The sequence below is a fragment of the Pipistrellus hanaki genome (genome assembly GCF_964339955.1).
Source record: "Pipistrellus hanaki genome assembly, chromosome: 15".
NCBI lineage: Eukaryota > Metazoa > Chordata > Mammalia > Chiroptera > Vespertilionidae > Pipistrellus > Pipistrellus hanaki.
In genome coordinates this window covers 3,419,820-3,437,660 of record NC_140517.1, presented here as the reverse complement: position 1 = coordinate 3,437,660, position 17,841 = coordinate 3,419,820, and the positions used below count along the sequence as shown (strand labels likewise).

The 17,841-nt window shown below is 45.0% G+C and overlaps 1 protein-coding gene across 2 annotated transcripts in view; it reads right to left on the bottom strand.

Annotated features, from left to right (window-relative positions):
* RBL2 (RB transcriptional corepressor like 2) overlaps window positions 1-16,344 on the bottom strand; it is a 47,663-nt gene extending 31,319 nt beyond the window's left edge. For both annotated transcript variants that reach the window (XM_084861217.1, XM_084861218.1), the window contains exons 1-10: window positions 15,953-16,344; window positions 12,913-13,043; window positions 11,171-11,371; window positions 8,623-8,687; window positions 4,920-5,048; window positions 4,599-4,759; window positions 4,452-4,516; window positions 3,844-4,030; window positions 2,749-2,918; window positions 891-1,000 (exon numbers count right to left, since the gene is read on the bottom strand). In XM_084861217.1, the coding sequence (XP_084717343.1) occupies window positions 891-1,000; window positions 2,749-2,918; window positions 3,844-4,030; window positions 4,452-4,516; window positions 4,599-4,759; window positions 4,920-5,048; window positions 8,623-8,687; window positions 11,171-11,371; window positions 12,913-13,043; window positions 15,953-16,222 (1,489 nt within the window). In that variant the 5' untranslated portion in view covers window positions 16,223-16,344. The remainder of the gene's footprint in view (window positions 1-890; window positions 1,001-2,748; window positions 2,919-3,843; window positions 4,031-4,451; window positions 4,517-4,598; window positions 4,760-4,919; window positions 5,049-8,622; window positions 8,688-11,170; window positions 11,372-12,912; window positions 13,044-15,952) is intronic.
* Between the last annotated feature and the right edge of the window lie 1,497 nt (window positions 16,345-17,841).

The following is a 17,841-nucleotide window of genomic DNA, read 5'->3' as shown; positions in this document are numbered from 1 at the left end:
ATTGTGAAAAATGAGGGCCCATCCCATCCCCTGCCCACAATATAAAATTTAAAAACCAATACACTTCCTACAGTTGCTATTTCAATCATCCCTAAGATCCCTTAATTTTTTTCATGTTAACACTTAATTTTTCTGAAACTGTGAAGTGAAATTTTCCTATCAATAACTATGACAGCATCCCATGAAGATGCACATTTTATTCCGTAGAGCAGCTCTGTGCTGGGAGGCATATAGTTGGTTCACTATTCCACTCAGATGTGGTTTTAGTTAAAAACAACAAAACACCTAGCACAGGTCTGGGCATGAAAACAGCTACGTCTTCTTTTCTTGTTTTTAAAATTCTAAAGAATCACAACATTTCTATATTTAATATCCAGTCTACAAATGAAAACTAAAGTTTCCCAAGTGAAAAAAGTACCAGCAGGTCAACATAATAAAGGTATCAGAATAGCCCCAGCTGGTTTGGCTCAGTGGGTAGAGCATTGGTCTGCGGACAAAAGGTTCTTGGGTTTGATTCTGGTTATGGGCACATGCCCAGGCTGCGGGCTTGATCTCCAGTGTGGGGCGTGCAGGAGGCAGCCTTCAATGAAGCTCTCTCACATCCATGTTCCTGTTTTTCTCCACAGCCTCCCTTCCACTCTCTAAAAAGCAATGGGAAAAATATCCTTGGGTGAGGATTAACAAAAAATAAGTAAATAAAATAAAATTTCTCTTATTGAGAAGAGCTCAGAAATCACCGGGCTGACATAAAATTCGACATCCATATTCTAGCCTTCAATCTAAAAGCATAAATCTTTTCTTCACGTTTCTGACTCAGTTACCAAGAAAGGACTCCATGTATAATAGTTAAACTTGAAGATGAGAACAGTAAAGACAATATTTAGCCTCACCTTTAGCACAATTACCCAAATCCTCATCTGGCTGGGAATGCTGAGAATATATTTCATACATTTCTTTCAATCTGTTGGCAATGGCCTGGGTTGGATCTCTAGAACATGTTCTAGAAAATAAAAAGAAATTATCTAATTTAAAGATCTTGCAGAGTTACCAAGAGAGAAAGTGTTTACAACTCTGTATTTGTACTAACCTGTAAATATAAAATACTTTGAACACAAACTATACACTCCCTCCCCAAAGTAATCCAGGAGATTCCATATTTCTTTGACAAAGGTGCTGGTATTACCATTTTCAGTTAGAGAAAAAAAAGTATTGTGTATAGTTGTACCTTCTCTGCCGTAATCCGTGCCTGGACCCACCTACATGTCTGCAATCACAGATGGCCAACTAACCGCCCTCCACTTTCCTCTAGGGGGCAGACAACACCCATTCCAACTCCCGAAAAAACAGCTGAAGGGGAAGATAATCTCAAACACAGACTCAGATACACCATCACTGATATTCTACATCCTTTCCTGAAAAGCAAGATTATCTCCTTTTATATTTATTTACTTTACTAGAAAGACAATGCAGAAGTATACAGAGTATCACCATGTGGGCTTTTGTAACAACTAAGTTTTTATTTTGATCATAAATATACATATTGATTGTAAAAGTGTAACAAGTTCAGAAAATTATAACCGGTTTTTGTTTCTTTATAATCTTGCTAGAGATAGCTACTGGATATGTATACAAACAGAATTGTATTTGTGGACACACACAGGTACCTTCTTACAACAAAGCCCTTCGGCTTTACCTAGTGCCTGCTGGTATTTAAGACCATGGATGCTATTTAAGATGAAAGAAGTGGCTACTTCTTGTCAGAGATCCTACAAAGATTTGGAAGCTACAGAGATTCAATCAGGCTTCTAAAGTGTGTTCATGAAATACTTGTGAATTCCAGGTTAACAACGTCCATTTTAAAAACACGACTTAGGAAGAGGCCATACAGACAGAGCCTGTTGGGTGTTAATGACATCACGTTTATGAAAAAAGGAGACTTCATAAAAACGTGAAGGGAAATCAGTCAGCTTACTATTTAATGAGTCCAGCTATGAGTGGGGAATTACTAATGTGTGTACCTAGGGCCTTCTATGTCATATCACCTGAGATAAAATGAGCCCTCTAAGGCCCATGTCATCCAATCATAAACTTTTAGGACTAACGTCCTTTTCAGGCTACGGGTGTTCTGTGGAGTTTACAGAAGTCAGAGTGCTTTTACACTGGCTAAGCATGGAACTGCCCACCTTCTCCAGTGGGACCCACCCTTCGGAAGTGTTTGACAACTACCATCTTCACCGATCTCCCTTCCCTGGAATTTTAAGATAGAACAGCTGGCGTTTTATTCTAAAGTAGGGGTGTCGAACTCAATCAGAGAAGGGGCCAAAATCTAAAATCCAGCCTAAATTGCGGGCCGAATGGTTTACTGAACAGTCATAAACTGACAATGTCATAAACTGACAGCGGAGTGCAGTGATGACAGCGCGGTGCGGGCCACATTGCAAGGCCTGGAGGGCTGGATTTGGCCCGCGGGCCTTGTGTTTGACATATGTGTTCTAAAGGGTCTAGTGCTGGTCTCTGTTGCTTATAAGCCACCCAGTCTACGTGCTCGGTGAGAGCAGGATGGACAGACTAAGACACTGAGGAAGATGGAGCTTCTAACCATACATCTTACGTTGCTAAGTCTTCTGCGAACAACTGACCTAAAATTATTAATGTATACATTAAGGCACAAGTAGTGAAAAATTGAAATAAAAAATCAGGAGAAGAGTCCACAGCCGGATTGGGAAGGCAGGAAGGGCTCGCACTGACCTCAGGATCTGGCCCAGCCTCTCACTGGGCGCGTTCCGGAGGCCGGCCAGCATGGTGTGGAGACGGCTCAGGCTGTGCGTGGCCGCGGAGACCGGGGTAGCGCAGGGGCTGCTGTTATCCTTAATGTAACTCACCCCCGTGAGCGGCGTGGAGATTCGAAGCGCTTTAGACTAACGGGAAGAAATAACACTATTTTAGCTCAGAAAGTCTCAGTCACTTCCCAAACGGAAACTGAAGGCACTCAGACTTTGTATTTTTAATATGTCTAGTGATGCACGTATCCCCATTCTTGGGATTTAAAACATGGCTCCCTAGGGCCACCGTGATCCCTTGAAGATGTGTCAAAGAGCAGTCTGCATTTCAGCTAACTGAAATTTCGCCTCTTGGACGTTACATCTTTAAGATAAGGCATATTGCCCTATGACCCCTCCTTCAAAACTTAAGCTTGAAGGCAAAAACAAGCATTAGACAATTCAGAATATCTTTGAGAAAACAGCTAGCACCTACTGCTATTTTTGTGAATACTTCAAGATTGTCAAATCAGTCTGGCCCAAGTGAAATCCAGGATTGCACAAAAGCCCGCCTAACGACACATCTGCTTCTGAGAGAGGCTAACCGCCACGGCGAGGTGCGGGGGGCACCGGGCACAACAGCGCCCTCCTGCCCGCCCTCGCCCGGGTCCCTGTGCCCAGCACAGCTGCCCCAGCGGACACAGCTTCACACAGAGCGAGTCAACGTTCTTGAACATACACATGAAAAAGACATGACCTGATGTCACAGAATGTAAGCCTGAATACGTATGGTAATAAAGCACCTCTTCTAATTTTTCCAACACACTCTTAAAGGCTTCAATAGCTTAAGAGTGTTTTTTAATATCCAAGAAAGTATATTTCCCCCTCTTATCATGTTTCTCTCTCTCTGTCCCTCTCACTTCCTCTCTTTCTAAAAAATCAATAAAAAAACATTTTTAAAAATGGAGATGACTCAGTTAAGGCAAACGTGATGGAAGGTTTCTCTTTCACCACGGAAGCAAGCCGATCGCACACAGGACCGCCGACCCCGATGGCCGGGACCCCGGCTCCCCGCCCCGCTCACCCTGGCCAGCTGCTGCTGCAGGACGCCCTTCGCCTGCGCCCTCTCCGCGGCCTCCGCGCCCGCCCCGGCGCTCAGGGGCCGGGACAGCGGCCCGACGTCCTCGTCCGCGTCCTCCCCGAGAAACACCCGCTCGTCCAGGTTCCCGACCGTCAGCACGTACTCCTCGTAGGCCTTGCTGATGGCTTTCCTGTAGGAAGCGGGGAAGGCCACGTCTGCTCCTGCTTTCGTCCACGTAATGACCCCCGTGTTTGTTCCCTCCAAGCTCTCGCCGCAGAGCCGAGGAGCCTCGGCGCTGTGCTCAGCCCTCGCACACAGCGCGTTCTGCCTGGTCAGTCCCGCGTCCGGCGAGAAGCCTCACTACCTCTCCCCACTGCCCCGGCACCTTCCCAGACCTCAGCACTCCCAGGGCCCCCTGTACGTTCCACAAGAATGGACTTCAAAAATGATGAGCCGAAAGCCGAACTAGGAAAGCTCTCAAGAGCAGCAATACAGTTTTTAATAAACTCGAGAACGTTCTTGGAGTAACAGCTGGTCACCACAGTACACGCTGAGGTTTGCTAAGCACACACCTCTAAATACTAAGACCGTTTCCTAACAGAAGTACTCACAGATTCTCTCCAAAGTTCCCCGGCTCCAGGAAGCCTGTAAGGTTTTCTTCTTTCCCCTTGAGGAGCTACGAAGAAAGGAAAGATCCCTCAGTCGCCCTAGTAAGCCAACTCTTTCCCAGAAAACACGGCCCCGGGCTGCCCACCCACCTTCTTCTCGTAGAGCTTCCTGATGTAGGGCTTCCAGAAGTGTTCCTTTATCCCCTTGGCCTCCAAAACCAGGCCTTCGTGCAAGGAGCAGAGCTTCTCGATGACGCAGGGCGGGTCGGAGGAAGGCTTGAAGTCCTTGGCGTGGAAATCTTCCGACAGGCCTGCGAGGAACAGAACCACGGAACGGAGATGCAGGTGGCATGTAACAAACCAAACTGCACAGCGGGAGCCCCGGCTGGGAACCTACGCTGTGTACAAACGCCCCAGAGGGCACACGATGGAGACATGTGGGCTGTCCGAGTCTCCGGTGGACAAGCTTACCTTTAAAATTGGGGTTCACAAGCTCCTTGCGATTGGAACACTGAAGGGCATTTCCATAGACTAGGTCCAGAGCACACAGCAGCAGATGGTACGAGTTGACCAAGTCATCGCTAATCATGGGGAAATTGCCTGTACAATTATAGAGAGAGAGTTAAAATGCATCAATTTTACAGTGTGCTGAAAATAATCCCTTCCTTTAGTGAAAATGACGTCACACAACCCTGTACGAAACAGAATCAAGAGGTACACAAAGGGTTTTGGCAAATTTACATCCTGAAATATTACTTACAGTTTCATGAGTTTCTTAAGAGTTTAATGAAAATTAAAACTTTACTAAAAATGCCATTTGTTCACTTAGTATTCAATAAACAAGCATTTATTTAATGCCCATTAGCTGCCCAACATTTTATAATCATTGGTCTGTCTTTGGAAAACTCACAACACCGACAACTTTATAAATGATCTCAAACTGTAAGTAATTGTTTTATATGAAAATATTTTTCTGTCAAGAAAATCAATAGAATCACATGTGAACAGCTAAAAAATTATTCATGTAATTTTTTTTTCATGTATGTACTTTATAAAGACCATAACCTATAATCAGACTTAAACAGTAGGAGTTAAAATATTTTTCTGTGTATGAACACAAACTCATACAAATGAATGCAGCAGGATCACAATGAAAGATATTTAAGATCTAGAGCCGATATCCCACAAACTGTTGGTGCTTGATAACAAAGGGGAAAAACTGAAACCATGTCATTTCTGCAGTGCTGGTTTAACTCTGACATTGAAAACAATTTTTCCAGCCAGTAACCAGCTTTGTTATTCTTAGAAATTAAGGAGTAGTTGTAGACTTGTAACTTTGAGCATATCCTTTTTTTCATTAAACACTGCATATACGGTATATGCTTCACATTGATTTTACTTATAACATCAAATGAATTCAATTTAAATATCTGGCAGACATTCGAAATATTTCTCAACAGTTTCCCACTTCATGCCTACCCAATGTACGCACGCGCACACACACACACACACACACACACGCACACTCATTCACTCTGCTTTGTTTCAGGCCTTTTCTCTCCTCTCCACCGAGTAAACTTACCACTTACCGCCCCATCACACGTGAGGAATCCTATTTTGTCCAGATGGAAACATTCAACAAATCAACTTAAATAAATTAATGAGAGAAAAAAATATTTTTCTGTTGCAAGACAGGCAAATGATGATTAATAGGTAAAAAATGGCTATAACCACAGTAACGAGCGTGGCTCTGCTCTAGATACGTCTAACACTAAATGTACTCAGTTCCTCGGATGTGAAACAGGAAGTGGTAGTGTCTATGGTTTCCAGCTACAGAGCCACCACCCTGCGAGCCCGGACTGGCGGCTGGCTGCACTTGCTGCAGGAGGAAAAGCCCCCCGGCGACCGCTCGCCCTGCGGCCTCTAAGAAGCGCTGACCTGCCCTTGAAGATTAGGATCTAAGCTAAACTCCTGGACTGTCCCAACGTGACATGCTTCACATTTCAAATCCCAGCTCCGGGGGTAGATCTCACTGTGCGATAGTTCACCTTTCAGTCAACAAAACAACCTGCGTAACCTCCAGCGTGGGCTCATTTACAGGAAAGAGATGTGGGCCGCCGCACAGCCCCTCGGGAGGACAAGCCCAGGCGTGTCCCTGGCGTGTGCTCGCCACAGGAAGTCAACACAGGCTCACAGTGGGCTTACTGAGCAAGGAGGAGACCAGCTGGGGTGCCGCGTGGTGCAGAGGAAGCCATGAGGAAGGTGGCAACAGCTCCCCCACATACGGACATCACGAACCGGTACGCACTGCTCTCCTAGGAAAGATCCTGGACCAGGGGTCTTCAAACTACGGCCCGCGGGCCACATGCGGCCCGCAGAGGAGTCTGATCCGGCCCGCCAGGTTTTTTGGGCAGTGAGCGCAGCCGAGGTGTTACAGTAGGAATTAGTAGTTCATGTAGTCCGGCCCTCCAGCTCTCTGAGGGACCGTGATCTGGCCCCCACTTTAAAAAGTTTGAGGACCCCTGTCCTAGAGAATCACAAAGACCACAGTCCTGGTTGTGAGGGAGCAAAGGCTGTGCAGATCAAGCACTTGCAGACTGAATGAATAAGATAAAACCCAGCTGCAGAGACAAAACACATGCCACCCTCGTGGATCAGGTGAGACCAAAATCCACACAAGGGCAATACGATTCTTTACAAATGATTTAGATAGCACGCTGACTCTCCATTACACTCTGCCATAAAAGACAGAAGCAAAACAAAACCCCAGAAGTCAGACATACCTGCCCACAAGTGACCAGATTAGCATCACACGGAAGATACGCGAACAGCAAGCCAACGCGGCAGCCAGGGCTGCAGCCGGCATGACAGCTGTCTGCAGGCTCTAAGCCTTTTACTTCCTGCTGTGATCGTATTCCCCCCCCCCCCCCCACCACCACCACACCTGTCTCCTCTAAAGAAATAGTCAGAGCCGAAACCAGTTTGGCTCAGTGGATAGAGCGTCGGCCTGCGGACTGAAAGGTCCCAGGTTCGATTCCGGTCAAGGGCATGTACCTTGGTTGTGGGCACATCCCCAGTGGGAGGTGTGCAAGAGGCAGCTGATCGATGTCTCTCTCTCATCGATGTTTCTAACTCTCTTTCCTCTCTGTAAAAAAATCAATAAAATATATTTTTTTTTTAAAAAGAAAGAAAATAAAGAAATAGAGTGCTGGAGAGCAAAGACGGAAGAGCTTACTTTTGACAGAAGATTCTTCTTTCCGATGAAGCATGCAGCCCAGAGGGGGGAGGGAGAGCTCTAGCCAGGAAGGACCAGTGCAATCTGACAGGTCCAACAGCAAGACCACCGGGGGGGCGGGCCTTGCTGGATGGAGGCCTTCACCTCCAGCGTGACACCGAGAGCCGGGAGATGCGGCTCAGGGCCGGCTTTGTCTCTGGGGCTCACTGACCTAATCTTGAAAGTAAGTACGTTGGGCTAGTTGATCTAATAATGAGAATTTCTTTTATTTCTGAAACTCCTTGCAGCTCTGACTTTTATTTTAACTTTGCATTTCATTGGGCTATCTTTATGCCAAAGGCATTCTATAGAGTCCAGGAAAAAAAAAGCATGTGACTTATGTAACTGCACTTCCTTTTCTTCTTTAGATTAGTAAGAATCATTTCTACAGAGAAACACAGACAGGACAAAACAAATCAAATCTTTTTTTTTACTGAATGCAGATGTTGGGTAGGCCAAGTTAAATGAGAAAAAAGGGAGAGGAAATACATTGTATGCAAAGGTACTGGTTGGGCATATTTATCTGAATAAGATGCAGAAAGCAACCTGAACTACTGAGGATACCCAGTCCCACTCAACTAAATAAGACTTGTCTCATGAAGAATGCAGACACACACCAATGTGTTTTCAGTCCATAATTCAGAAGAATAGGTTTGGCTAGAAAAGACACTGTGCTTGAAACTTTAAACTTTTCCATTTAATAAGAGGAGTTTTGGATCTTATAAAGAAATCCAAGACTTTTGTGAAAAGGCAATACTTAAAAAAAACAAACAAACCTGTGAATAAAACCACTGAGACATTTTCAGCGAGAACCTTTTCCTTGTACACATTATAGGTTGACAAAAGTAGTGTCCAAACATTTAAATAAAGTAGTATCTAAATAATTATTCCTTTTCTTACCTTTGGCATATATAAAAAGCACCCAACAAAAATGGAAAATTTCAGACACGGTGCAAGGCTGTCGCCTGTGGGGAGAGAGAAATCAGATGGTGACAGAAGAATTCGTGAGACGCCACAAATGACTAACTCAGGTGAGACACAAACCCCCGTCAGACGCTCTGAGAGCAGATCGCTTCACAGGGAAAGAGAAGTTCTACTCCCACCCATCCTGGTAAGGATGAGCTGGGAGCCAGGGAAGAGCCCGGCTCAGAAAGAAGGTTCTAGATAACCACAAAAGCTTCTGGAGGCCAAGAAGGCAGCGCAGCTGAAACCGGTTTGACTCAGTGGATAGAGCGTCGGCCTGCGGCCTAAAAGGTCCCAGGTTCGATTCCGGGCAAGGGCATGTACCTTGGTTGCAGGTACATCCCCAATAGGGGGTGTACAAGAGGCAGCTGATCGATGTTTCTCTCTCATCGATGTTTCTAGCTTTCTGTCCCTCTCTCTTCCTCTCTGTAAAAACTCAATAAAATATATTAAAAAAAAAAAAAAAAAAAGAAGGCAGCGCAGAAAACCAACGAGGACCAGCAGCTCCCTCAGTGGCACCAGCAGGGCGAACGCTGCTCTAAGACCCAGGCGTGCAGTCAGCTATGTCCCCATGTTTTCCCGCTGCCATGGCTGATGGGATGTAAACCCTCCGTCGCTAAAAGCATTCCCTGCTATATCAAGTCACAATGGGCCTTCTTAAGGTAAAGCCTGGGCTTCCTGGCATCCCTTGTACTCCTGTTATTAAGAGGACCCGTTGTCTTTTGCCAAGCTGTCTGCTTGGAGGTTCAGACCTGTTTTGAGCTTGGCCTTCCTGCTCAAAGCCCGCTCAGGTGTGGATAAGACAGCGGTTGCCTCCACATCCCAGTACACGCCTTCTAATAAAGCGCTCTGATGGGAGGCACTGGGAGTCTGAGGCATGGCTCCCGCACTGGCACTGCGGACTTGATTCACCAGCCCCAGCAAGGACTAACTGCCAGCGCCCTGCCTCAGGCAGGTGAGAAACGATCTAGTTTTGATGGCTGCCAAGAGAAGAGGCAGACTTCTTAGTTTAACACACAAGGTGCTCTAAAAACTGGCTCTAGCCGAAACCGGTTTGGCTCAGTGGATAGAGCATAGGCCTGCAGACTGAAAGGTCCCGGGTTCGATTCCGGTCAAGGGCATGTACCTTGGTTGTGGGCATATCCCCAGTAGGGGGTGGGCAGGAGGCAGCTGATTGATGATTCTCTCTCATTGATGTTTCTAACTCTCTATCCCTCTCTCTTCCTCTCTGTAAAAAATTAATAAAATATATTAAATAAATAAATAAATAAATAAATAAATAAATAAATAAATACTGGCTCTATGAGGTGAGGACCCGAGAGCAAACTGCTTAGGGGGTTTGATCCTCGCTGTGGTGGTCCCCTTATGGGCACAGGGTTCCTCCGAGACCTCTGGGGGAGTCTTGAAACTGCCACAGGTTTTATTTACAAAATTGGTTAAAGAAACAGAATCCTACACATGCTATGCTTTTTTCCTACATGTACATACATACATACCTTCTCACTTAATGGAAGCATTTTTTATGGCTTCTCTAGGCATATCTGAATTGCCCGCGTGACTAACTTAGTCCTTTGGGCCGTTATTATATAAAACAGGGTTGAGGTGATCCCAAGCCAGTCATCCGATAACCGGAGCCTGCAGCTGGGCAGGGTGGGGAAGCTGGCCGCAGGGGTGACTCACGTCCCTCGGGACAGAGGTGATTTCATCATGCCACTCAAAACGGCACAATTTAAACTGCGCAATTCTTTATTTCTGGAACTTCCTAGAAATTTTACTATTTTCAGACCGCAGTTGACCGTAGGTAACTGAAACCAAGGGAAGGGAAACGGGATAAGGAGGGGACTATTTTCTCCGAATTGTGCTTATCTATCTGGAAAAGTGAAAAATATTGGGTCAAAGTTAAGTGTGCAGGCTTTCAGACATGATCAGAAAGCACGAGTTTATAAGTTTCTGCTCCCCACTGATGCCCCCAATCCATCTTCTGGACTCTTGATTGGTCGTAAATATCAAAATACACAGAGAAGCCCCTTCATGGGGATTATTTAGTATTCAATTTGACATAAAAGTAAAATAACAGGAATTGTCAGTATATATTATAATAGAGAAAATGACACAGTAAATATTGTCAGTAATAGAAAATCAAGCGGTCAAATTCTATACCCAAGTTAAATATTTTGGTGAAAATATCTGTGTTCTGACTTTTGCATATTTGGTTGCTTACGTGAAAAGTGAAAGTTTATGAAAACGTATGAAAAGGGGTTTCATACATTTTGCAATATGAAAGTAGCCAAACTGTTCATGGTTAACATGCAATGAAAAGCAAGAAATTATTATTAAAAGAAAGCTAAAGGAGTAAAATGTTCTTTATGAAGTCACATTTGTTTTTTAAGACTAAGCAAAATAAACTGCAGGACAAAATTCAAGGGATCAAAACGGTGGCAGACAGACACACGCACATCCTGAGCCAGCAGAGAGAAAAGCATACCGCTGCTTTCTTCCTCTTTGTTGACGAGGCTGCTCCTCCTGAGGATATTTAAAAATGTCCTGAAAAATGGGCTCATATTTCTTAAAAATGACAGCAGAGACGGTGAAGTTTCTTTCTAGTCTCTCAGTCCGCTCTCTGAAATCTTGGGGTAGATTTGCCATCTCTTCCCATTTCTTCATCTTGTTAAAAAATTCAATTAGGCTAATATTAAAAACAAAAGATATTTTCTCAATTAACCCAAGTATACAAATGCAATTAAGTCAAAATTAATTCATTTAATTACATTAATTTTAGACAGTAAAATCAAAACTCCTACCTCTGACTAGCTTAATCTCCTATACAATGATTTCTCTGATCTTCCTAATCAACTTTTATTCTCATAGAACCGTAGGTTTTATTTACAAAATTGGTTAAAGAAAACAAATAATTAACCAGAGTAACACAACGAATATTCATGTTTCCGACTGCCAGGTTTCACAAATATTAACATAGTGAATAAATTCGGCCGTGTCTGCTTGCTCTATAGAAACAGCCAAAGTTTCCATTTGGACTCTCCCTCAATCTCATTCCCCACTCTTCTCTCCCGAAACACCATTCTACAGTTAGTCTGACTCTTTCCCATCCACCACTTACTAGAGTTACTATTTGGATATACTTGTATCCAAAAACAGTAAGCAGTATCTTTTGTATGAGTGATTATAATTTTATATAATAAGTAGCATTTTGCAACTTGCTTTTTCATTCAATACTGTTGCCGAGTTAATGTTGATACATGTAGATCTAATTCATTCATTTTAATTGCTAGACGTATTCCTTCATATGAACTACCATGAATTTTTGCATTCCCCAATCAATTGAAATTGAGGTTCCTAACTTTTATTATAACCAAAAATACGGTAATGAACACATTCTTGTACATAAGCATTTCTTTACCAACTACCTCAGAAGTAGAATTGAGTCAGAGAAATGTGCCAAATTTCCCACTGAAGTGATCTGTCAATTTATTCTCTCAGCAAATCAGCAAATGCACATCAGTAATATAGTTTCTCTCTATATAATGACCAATATTGGTATTATCAGACTTCAAATTTCTCCAATCTAATGAGTATGAAATGCTTGGTTTGTTTTTTACTTTGACTTCAGCTCTTTATACACTGCCTCTTGTTCTTAGGCCTAAATATTTACTCAGAATGGAGTCAGTTCAAAGTCAATAAAAGACTACAGCTAAATATTACATTTCTTGGTAATTATTTTAATAGTGATTTTTTTTAAATCGCTAGGTCCATAAATTATGACAAGGAATATTTACCCTCCAAAATGCCAAACATCCTTTTCCCACTGATCTTCAAAAAGCCATAGAAAAAAATTCACCAACAAGACACAAATAGTAAGTATAATAATTCAATTACACAACTAATAGGAAAAGCATTTCTGCCTCTTCTTGAAAGCATTATTTGACTCTTTTTGTAACTGATTATAATAGTGCTGCTTATATAACAAATAGAAACTTAGAAACATTAACACATTCCATATATATTACAAGTCCTGTGCATGTAGTTTGCAGTGTAACAGCATGTAATATTTTATTTAACTTTTCAATCTGGAGTATTTCAGAAGGTTTCTCAATATCCTTATTTAGAATTCTTCAATATGACAGAATGAGATCACCTCCTAACAGTAAACTCTTCATACAAGTGCCTGCTGTGTTAGTCACACTATTTTTCAAGTTCAAGCGTAGTTACCTCTGCTCTGAACATCGCAGGAGCCTAGTTAAAGACACATAGTTTCCTTCAGCTGTCCCTTTGCTTACAGTCGGCACAGATTTTCTGCAAGCCACATATAAGGCACATGCCAACCAATGAAGATCATTTCCCTAGAGAAACAAATGAAAATTGTTACTTAATGAGTTATCCTGTATAATAAAGATGCAATATGCAAATGGTCGTTATGCTGTGAAGCGTAATAACAGGCCGCATGACGACGGGATCAGGATCACGGATCAGCAGGAGGGTGGGGTGACCGAGAGCTACAGAAGGGGGCAGGGCAGCAAGCTATGGGAGGGAGGGGGCAGAGGGAGCTACTGGGGCACGGATTCATGCACAGGGCTACTAATATATATATTTTTTTCAATATAAAAATTCTTAGGTTTAATCCCAAAGTGTTATTTATATTTATGTGTTTGTGGGTACTTTCAGTGATGGCCCTCATGTATGTGCTCTTCTTTGTTTTTATCCTCACGTGAGGATATTTTTTCCATTGACTCCCTTAGAGAGAATGGAGGGAGGACATCCACGTGAGAGAGACACATCAATTGGCTGCCTCTGGTTCCCACTCAGACCAGGATGTAGATGGGAGTCTGCAACCAAGGTACGTGCCCTTGACTGGGAATCGAACCCATGACCCTTTGGAGCGTCGGCCAACGCTCTAACCACTGGGAAAACTGGCCAGGGCCATTTTCTGCTGACAGGAGGGGTCTGTGTTCGGTCACTTTGAACTTTCAAGGGCATAAAAGGCAATACAGATTCACCTGGCTCTGTTAGGACCTGCGCCTGGGGAGGCCAATGGGAGCAGAACCCCTTGGGCAAATTACTTAACCATCACAGAGGCTCAGTTTTCTTATCTGAGGGCTGCAAGAATGGAAAGAGCTACAAGTATGAAGTACAGGAAAATACAAAAAATCAAAAGATAAAACTCTGCAGCCAGTCTTCTGTAGTAAGTATTGCGTTCTCTTATACCTGGTAGCGTACCTGACTACAAGCTCTACAAGCCAGGGTGTTTAAGTTTTGTACCCCAATCTATTCCCAGCACCTACAATAGTGCCTGGCAAAGAACAGTTTTAATACAAAAAAAATATTTAATACATGAATAAATACTAATCTATTGGCTATGCTGAGCTAAGACTCTGGGACTAAAGTCATAAAAAAATTACGGTAAGTAATCACTCATTTTCAAAAATAACTTACTAACCATCCGTTTTTTGTCACTTGCTTGTGTAACACCGGACTTCCTCTCTATGAATTTAAAGACCCCAATTGCATGGTGATAACGCTTGTTCTATGTAATTTACAGGATTCTCAAGAGGGTATAATAAGAGCTTATTTGGAGGCACGTAAGCTCAGCACCAAAAGAACCCTTCTCCTTGCCTGACCCCAAAAACCACTGGGCAGTGAAAAGAAACATGGCCTGGTCAATCAGATCATCTAAGTATCTTGGTCTACTCTACAGCACTGTTCCTGCGGGTGCTGCATGTGCCAGAAACTACCTATTCCTACCTCATTTAACTTCCAGAACAGCTCTGTGACTCAGATACAAATATCTCAATTGCACATATCACAAAACTGATTTTAGAGTGGTTAAGTAAGTTGTCCAAAATCTCCTAGATCTGTCCAATACTAAAGCCACTGTAGTACTAGCTTTTCTTTCTTCCTGTCCACATAACAATGGGAAGGAAAAAAACAACAACAATGGAATTAAAATCCTATTAATGAGCCCAAACAGGTTTGACTCAGTGGATGAAGCGTCAGCCTGCAGACTGAAAGGTCCCAGGTTCGATTCCGGTCAAGGGCATATACCTTGTTTGCAGGGCACATCCCCAGTGAGGGGTGTGCAGGAGGCAGCTGATCAATGTTTATCTCTCATTGATGTTTCTAACTCTCTATCCCTCTCCCTTCCTCTCTGTAAAAAAATAAAAAATAAATCAATAAAACATATTTAAAAAATAATCCTATTAATGCAAAAACAACTCCAAAAATCACCTTAGTGGCACGTACGCAAAAAATACTCTCGGTATACTCCAATCCCTGGCTAGGCTTTTCCACCCAGGGCCTACCTCTCCAGCCTAACTCCTCTTTCCAAAACCTGTCAAACCACTTGTGAAAGTCACGTGGCTTCCTGTCTGCGGGCTGCACGGTCCGGGGGCGAGGAAACAGCTGATAAACAACCCGCACTTCCGCGTCGCTTCCCATTGGCCCGCGGAGGGGCGGGGCTTGCCAGCCTGGAGCCTCATTGGCTACGAGGAGCGTCCTTCTCACCCGCAGGCCCTTCCGTCCGCAGACAGGGGCACCACAACAAGCCCAGAGCACAGGGACTGTAGGAGCCCAGGGCCGTGTCGGGGTGGGGTGGGGGTGGAGGGATGGCCGAAAGGGGTTCAAGGTCGTCGTAGCCCTGCCTTCCTAATGTCAAAGGGGCCGGGGGCCCCTTTTCACTGCCGCTGGGAGGGACTCCCCGCGTTCCCACGTCCCCGAACCCAGCCCCTGACACCTCACGCGCCGACCCACACAGATGCCATGCCCGGACACAGGCGATCTGGTTCCGCAGAAAAGGAAGGGAGACCAGGGATCCCAAGCAACCTCGGGCGAATCGCGGCGCCCACACGGGCAAGTCCCTCCCGTTCCCCGCGCGGCCTCGGCCGCCGCACCTGCTCCCGCCGCCGCGCAGGTGGCTGTCAACGTGCAGTCACGACCCCGGCGCGACCCCGGCCTCCCTCCCGGGGGCTGCATTAGGGCAACAGGTGTTCCCCGTTGGGAAGCCCAAAGGGAAGAGCAGAAAGGCAGGGCCCGCCTCCGGAGCCGCTGAGAGCTCTGCAAAAGCCAGGCTTCCAGGTCCAACGCGCGCAGCGGGGGTGCCCACGCCGGGGCCTGTCGGGGGTCCCAGCGGGCGCCCGGCCCATGGGGATGGGGATGGGGATGGGGATGGGGATGGGGGGCAGACAGGTCCGCCCCCCCCCCCCGGCGGGCGTGCCCACCGGCCCGCAGGCCCTCCCGCGCCCGCCCCGGGGCGCACCTCCAGCGTGTAGCTCTCGCTCATGCTCCGGTAGCTGTCCCAGGCCTCCGCCCGCGCCGCCTCGTCCATGTTGAGGCGGCAGCACAGCTCGTCGAACCGCTGCTGGGTCTGAGGAGTCGGCGTCCGGGTCGGCTGCGCCGAGTCCTCCGCCTCCCCGTCGTCGTCCTCCTCTTCCTCCTCCTCCTCCTCCTCCTCCTCCTCCTCGGAGCCGGCCGCCGCCGCCGGAGCGGGTGGCGGGGGCGGCGGCGACTGGTCGCCTCCGGACGGCATGGCGCACCCCTGGGCGGCCAGTCCTCAGGTGAGCTGCAGGCCCGGACCCGCAGCCATTCAAACCGCGAAGCGCCCGCCCGTCTCCGCCGCTCGCACGGCGACTGCGCCGCGGCCGACGGCGCGTGACCTCACGTCGGCACCCGTAGCGCCGAGGAGGGCCTGCAGGGAAATGTAGTCCGCGCCGGAGGCCCAGGCGGGTCAAAAAGCATTTCACAATAACCACTTCGCGCAGTCTCGCCTGGGCTGAAATTAAAGCGTTTTCTCAGGCATGTCCCCCATCGCGAGAGCCACACAGCAGGGCGCTCTCGAAAAGAAAACATCCAAGGAGCATTGACATGAGATGGTTTCATATCCAAACTGTTCCCAGAAAGAAGACTCAACAGCTCGGTGTCCTAATGTTAAACATAAGAATAGCCAGGGCTTGTCTGCCAAGTTCATTTTTCGGCCTCGCTCCTCATCTCTAGCTTTTCCCTAAGTTTGCATTGCATTTGAGCCTTTTAAATAATTATTGGATTTTTAGAAAGCAGTTCCTTCCTCTGCCCCTACCTACCCTCGGTCACCCAGTTAACTTTATGCCTTTTTATTAATACTTTTTATTTTGCTTTCTCCTTTCCTATCTATAGGCTTGAATCACTTTATTTCCGAAACGCCTTGGTATATAAATGAGTGTAGTGTACATTTCCATGCTTGAGGAGCCTGACACCATTGTGAACGGAGGGAAAGAAACACTGGGGCAAAAACCCGAGTTTCAGGGAACTTTAGCAGGAACAGGGGACAGTGAGGATGCCTGGCAACGGAGAGGAAGATCGGAGAAAGACAACAGGACACTCAGGGACAATTTCTGGATTTTCTTTTTCATGGTTGAGATAAGGCGATCAAGGGCAAGAACAGAGGCCAAGGTCAACTGCTTTATAAGTATTTGTAAGTTCATAAGAAATTCTAATAGTTTCCTTATATTTAGGCTGGGGACACTAAATTTTAGAAAAATGATATTATTTTGTGCACCAGCAAAACAGTTTTGCTAGAACAAAGCTTTGATTTGCTTAGAGGTAAAATTTGTTTACCACTTTTAGTAAAGTTGAATGAAATAAAATTAATGGTAATAAACCATCAAATGTTGTATAAAAATATGCTTTGCTTGTTAATACCAATATTTTCAAAGCCAGTGGATTCTAAATAGTATAGTAATTTGATACTATCATCCATTTTAAAAGTACATTTACAAAACTTTTAACTATTAGTCATTTTATATCATCCCTGTTTCTCCTTTACCTAGTATCCCCATCCTACTATATCAATAAAATTTTATCTTATTGTTTTGTGCTTGAAAGTCTGTTCTTGAATCTTCCATATTTCCTATAATCAAAAATGTATGTACTGCCCTGGCTGGGTGGCTCAGTGGGTTAGAGCATCAATCCATACACTAAAAGGCTGAGGGTTCAATTCCGGGTTAGTGCACATCTCTAGGCAGTCTCTCTCTGTAACAAAAGCATACCTTTGGGTGAGGATAAAAATAAAGAAAAAGTGTGCAAATTAATTTTTAGGTATCCTTCTGTTTATTCTTTTAGGTCAGATTCATTGAGGTATAATTTGCATGTAGTAAAATTCACTTTCAAGTA